The 5,002-nt window shown below is 37.0% G+C and overlaps 1 protein-coding gene across 1 annotated transcript in view; it reads right to left on the bottom strand.

Annotated features, from left to right (window-relative positions):
- Window positions 1-4,343, bottom strand: part of cutc (cutC copper transporter homolog (E. coli)) — a 14,916-nt gene extending 10,573 nt beyond the window's left edge. Inside the window, exons 1-3 of the mRNA XM_016241852.1 lie at window positions 4,266-4,343; window positions 1,517-1,586; window positions 1,339-1,398 (exon numbers count right to left, since the gene is read on the bottom strand). Of these exons, the coding sequence (XP_016097338.1) occupies window positions 1,339-1,398; window positions 1,517-1,586 (130 nt within the window). The 5' untranslated portion in view covers window positions 4,266-4,343. The remainder of the gene's footprint in view (window positions 1-1,338; window positions 1,399-1,516; window positions 1,587-4,265) is intronic.
- Window positions 4,344-5,002: the final 659 nt, after the last annotated feature.

Consider the following 5,002-nt stretch of genomic DNA (forward strand, 5'->3'; position numbering starts at 1 on the left):
CTTTTTATGGAAAGTAATGCGTTATATTACTTTTGTGTTACTTTCGCGTTACTTTTTAAATATGAGCAAGACTTGATTGTTTTTAATATAAGAAGTTCTATTTATAGCAAATATAAAAGCCCTTTCACACAAGAAAGTGTAATGAATAAACCTCAGGCTGAAGCAAAAGTAACTTCACGTCTGTACAGTAGAACGCAGGAGAAGAAACACTCTTCAGCAATAAAAAAACAAAGCACAATTGTTAGTTTATCTAAAGTCAGGTTTGCTTATTAGTACGGTTGAACTGGATCAGCAAAGGTCAGCAGAAAAGACATTAGTTAATAAAATGGGATCAGATATATTTGTGTTATTTAACATATTTAATTATTGCAGGTTTGCGTCATAATCTCAGTTTGCATTTCACTGTTTTAATTCATTTTGATGAATACTAAATCTGTTTTTTGTGAGTGGGATGAATTAACGCACATTCACATTTAGTCTAGAACTACAGTAGCATCATGTTCACACAGCGCACACAACGCCTCTGCACTCCCGATTTCTCCCAGTATGGGGACAGGAGACTTGTCAGTCAATAAATGGGAAAACAAAGTAACTGGCATTACTTTTTTGAAAAAGTAACTCAGATATTTTCTTGTAAATTAAAAAAGTAATGCGTTACTTTACTAGTTACTTGAAAAAAGTAATCCGATTACGTAACTCGCATTACTTGTAATGAGTTACCCCAACACTGGGTCTTAGTACACGATGTAACTAGAGAAGAGTCAAGTTTTAAATAGGAAAAATACAGAAACTCTTTGGTCATTTTTGAGCGAGATGCTAACGGTCTAATCAGATTCAATGATCTATGCTAAGCTAAGCTACAGTGCTACCGCCAGACCCAGAGATCGGCTGAATGGATTCGAAAACGGTAAAACTCAACTGTTTAACTCTAGGGGAGTCGGAAAATGAGCCTGTTTTCAAAAATAGTGGAGTGTTCCTTTAAATGCTACTTAAAAGTTTATGCATGTTAATGAAATCGAAAACATATTTTTCAAATTGCCAGACATGATATTGAATCTTCTTGTCCAGTTAAAATGAAGAGATACTATTATCTGTCTATTTTAATATGTGGAAATAATAGTTCTATAAAAACACTTAAAAACCTAGTTTTATTTATGGTTTCATTTGAGGGGTGTTTGTATTCTGACAAGTACTCAAGGTATGCTGTTTTTTTTTCCCCCCCCAAATGAATTACTCTTGAATCATTGGCATCAGTCGGACTGAATTCAATCTGAACATACAAGCACTACAGTGAATGCGTGTCAGAGTGTTGCAGTAGCAGGACATGTGTGTAGTGACCTGTGCTGGGCGTCAGTCCTCCCTCCAGCAGGTTACAGCACAGCTCAATACGACCCGCACCTGAACATCAACACCACAACACACGACCTCTGAACCAAGACATTCACCACAGCTGCACAGTTCATCATATATTACGCTTTGCATTTTCGCTTTACTATATAGGTGTGTGAAACCGTACCTCCCCTTTCTGCATTTATGGCTGACTCGACTGAGTCCACACACACCTCCATCAGGAAACCGTCTGACATCTGAAAGAACAATCTAATTGTTTATTATTGGAAATTATATTATTATAATAAAAGACACGACAACGTAACTGTTTGATCTGTCATGACAAAAAGTGTAAGCCTGTTCTACACAGGTGTCAGATAAGGGACACTTCCCAACTGTTTTAGTGCTATTAAACTGATGCAATGCAGTGTAATGAGCGAAAACTGATCGCCGTCCGTTTTACATTTGCCAAAAAGTAGGGATAGGCGTACCGATCCGAAGTATCGATATATCGATACTGACGCGAGTATCGAAAGTATCGATACTCAAACAAACAATATTGATACTAAGGTGTGATTTATTTACCAGTGATTTTGTTTATTTAACAAAAAAATAATAATGCGTACAATATGCACTGAATTGGACGAATAACCTTTTTAAGCGAGTAATTGTGTAGGATATAACAATTTTCCTGCTCATCTAAACACACAAATGTTGCAAGACAGAACTAATCAATCACAGAGAGCGTTCACTCACTTCTGAGTGCATTCAGACAGGGCTGCGTTTCCCAAAAGTATCATAAGAAAGCATTAAAGCTTTTGGGAACGGCAGCCCTGAACAATGCTTATCAGAGTTATTTCACAATAAACAAACTGAAATTGTAGCCTGCATAGTTTGTGCAATTACAGTTATTTAAATCGAACGTTGAAAGGTAATATTGATCATGTTCTATTCTGTAATGTTAATAGAAATCATACACTGTCAGAATCAAAAGGTTGCATTTTATGCATGCAACAGCCGGTCACTGGCAGTCCCTGATGAAGATGCACTGTTCCAGCATTGGAACACTGTATTTATAAGTGTTATACATGCAATGTTTTAAATAAAGAATTTGATATTTTGTAATTATTGTGTCTGTTTTAATTGAATGCCAGTAGTACCTATGTAGGGTAAAAATAAAATGAATTCTATATAAAATTATAAAATCTAATGAAATATATTCAAATGAATTAATTACAGTAGTATACTGATTAATTACAGTTTGCTAGTGTAAACCAAATACAGTTTGCTACTGTTAATCTTAATTACAGTAACTTACTGGCAACAGTGTTGCCAGAAAGTTACTGTAAAAACCCTTTGAAATGTCTAACAGTGTGGCACTGCACAGCGTCTTGTTTTTAGAGCCATCTTAGACCTGTGTTTGCCTCTCGTTATTTACACTACATGCTTGAATCGATTGAAAACTCAGATTTAGCCACACAATGACGTCATAAAGTGGCACATTCCACAACCTGTTGTTTCGGCAGATTGGCGTCAGTATAAGCTGTTTTTAGAGTAAAGAGACAGTTTTGAGTTCTGAAAGTCACAGGATGTTTGTATAGTACAATGATCACGGGAATCTTGATTTCTCAGTTCATGACCCCATGATGGTGGTGGTTCATCTCATTTTATATATATAATAAATAATATCCCCAATTCTGACTAGGACTCCTGACTAAGACAAAGCTAAATAGAATAAAATATATACATATATATTCTATATTTACCTTTGTCTTAGAGTCCTAGTCAGAATTGGGGTGATTATAGTTACCTAAAACTTTAAAAAAAAATGTTACTTTAAATAAAATAAAATATATACATATATTAAAAAAAACATTTTATTTCAGCTAGTTTAACATAAGGTACTAAAATACATAAAATTTAATGAAAATGAACCATGGTTTTCCTAAAGTGACCATAGTTCAACTGTAGCATTTATAGATTTGAATCATGTGTAAACAAAAATATAACCTAATAAGTTACAATTAAGGCGTATTGAATGTTAAAATGCGTTTTAAACAAAGTTAAGTGCTTATCATTACCCGTTTTACTCGTAGTAATTTAATAATTTAATACATTTCATAATTTAAAAGTTTAGTTCAGACGTATCGAATCGGTATCGACGATACTGCCTTGAAAAATATCGGTATCGTATCGAAAACAAAATAAGTGGTATCGCCCATCCCTACCAAACAGTGATTACAGACTCTACTTAAGCTGCGTCCCAACTATACACTCATGCACTATGTACTCAATCATGTAGTGTATGAATTATATAAGGCTATTTTATCATTCATAATCAGTCTGGTAGCCCCTCCCCCTTCGGTGTGTAATTAAAGCTGCACAGTCCAGTGCATGAAGTGTCCAACATTCCACACTTCATTTCTTCGGCTATTTAAGTGCAGCATCCGGGTGTTTAAAGCGCACTTCTCATGTTTGGAATGTTCGGTGTGAACGCACTACTCGCACTCTGCACACTACTGAAGATTTAGTGCGAGATTTGGGACGCGCCTTCAGTGAGTGAACTGCTGATTTCATTCATGGTTGTTGTCAGAAAGTATTTCAAAAATGACTGAATGAGCTATAATCTGTCAAATATAACCATGAATGAAATCAAGTCATACTGAGGCAGAAAGAACAGTTCACTCAATAAGTAACGTTAACGTTAGTCTGTAGTCGCGTTTAGGCCAGTGTTCGGGTTTCGGCACGCTGGAGGAGTGCTGGGGCTTCGGTCTGAACTCAGAGTCACTCCGAGCAGAAGAGTCCGACTCAACCGTGTTACTGCAGTGTCTCCTAAAATCCCACGCGTGTTTAACTGATAGCATTGCACACGCCCGTGTGTGGTTGTTTATGTAGTAATGAGCGACTAAGCTCTGTTTTCGGTCAAGTTTCGTTACCTCGTGAACGTCCAGCTTTGTCAGAACACCGGAAGAGTTTCCGACTCAGGGTTGCCAGGTCTGCGAAACAAAACCAGCACAAATACGCTAATCAAGACTAGCATAATGGCGTTTTTTCCTCCGGTTTCACCTCCTTCGGAATCGAGGGGAGTGCAGGGGACATCGCTTTAACCCTCGACTGAAAAAGCGACCCGCGACTACAGTATAAAAGGCGGCAGGTTTCGCGTGGAAACGGAGGGCTTGGCAACCCTGCACCGGACACGCTCTCGCTTCAGAGATCCGCTAGAACCGATTCAGTCGAGTCCTCAACGAGTCATGCGGAGGCTTGTGAATCGTTTTAACCGATTGATGGATAAGAGCATATGCACACATACCAAAACAGGGATAATGTACAGCAGTATGTCACTCCATCACATGAGCCATCGTAAAAAGACATCTCTGATAAAAGCCTGTACAGAAGCGAGAGATCTGAAGTACAAAGCTGAAGAGATGCTGGTATTATTCAGTTGCTTTATTACAAATTCTGAACTTCTAATGGGAGCTTTAACCTCTTAAGACCCCGCAAAACATTTGAGGAAAAAAATAGCATTTTTTTCATGTCATTACATTGTTTAGAGCATTATAAAAAATAATAATAATAATAATAAAAGATATTTCATTCATAAGTTATGCCACGTCCTCCGTAGAGGACATCAGGACTCAATTTAAAAAATAAAAATAAATAGACATGAATGAAC

This window comes from Sinocyclocheilus grahami, unplaced genomic scaffold (assembly GCF_001515645.1).
Source record: "Sinocyclocheilus grahami isolate Dianchi unplaced genomic scaffold, SAMN03320097.WGS_v1.1 scaffold636.1, whole genome shotgun sequence".
NCBI classification, from domain to species: Eukaryota; Metazoa; Chordata; class Actinopteri; order Cypriniformes; family Cyprinidae; genus Sinocyclocheilus; species Sinocyclocheilus grahami.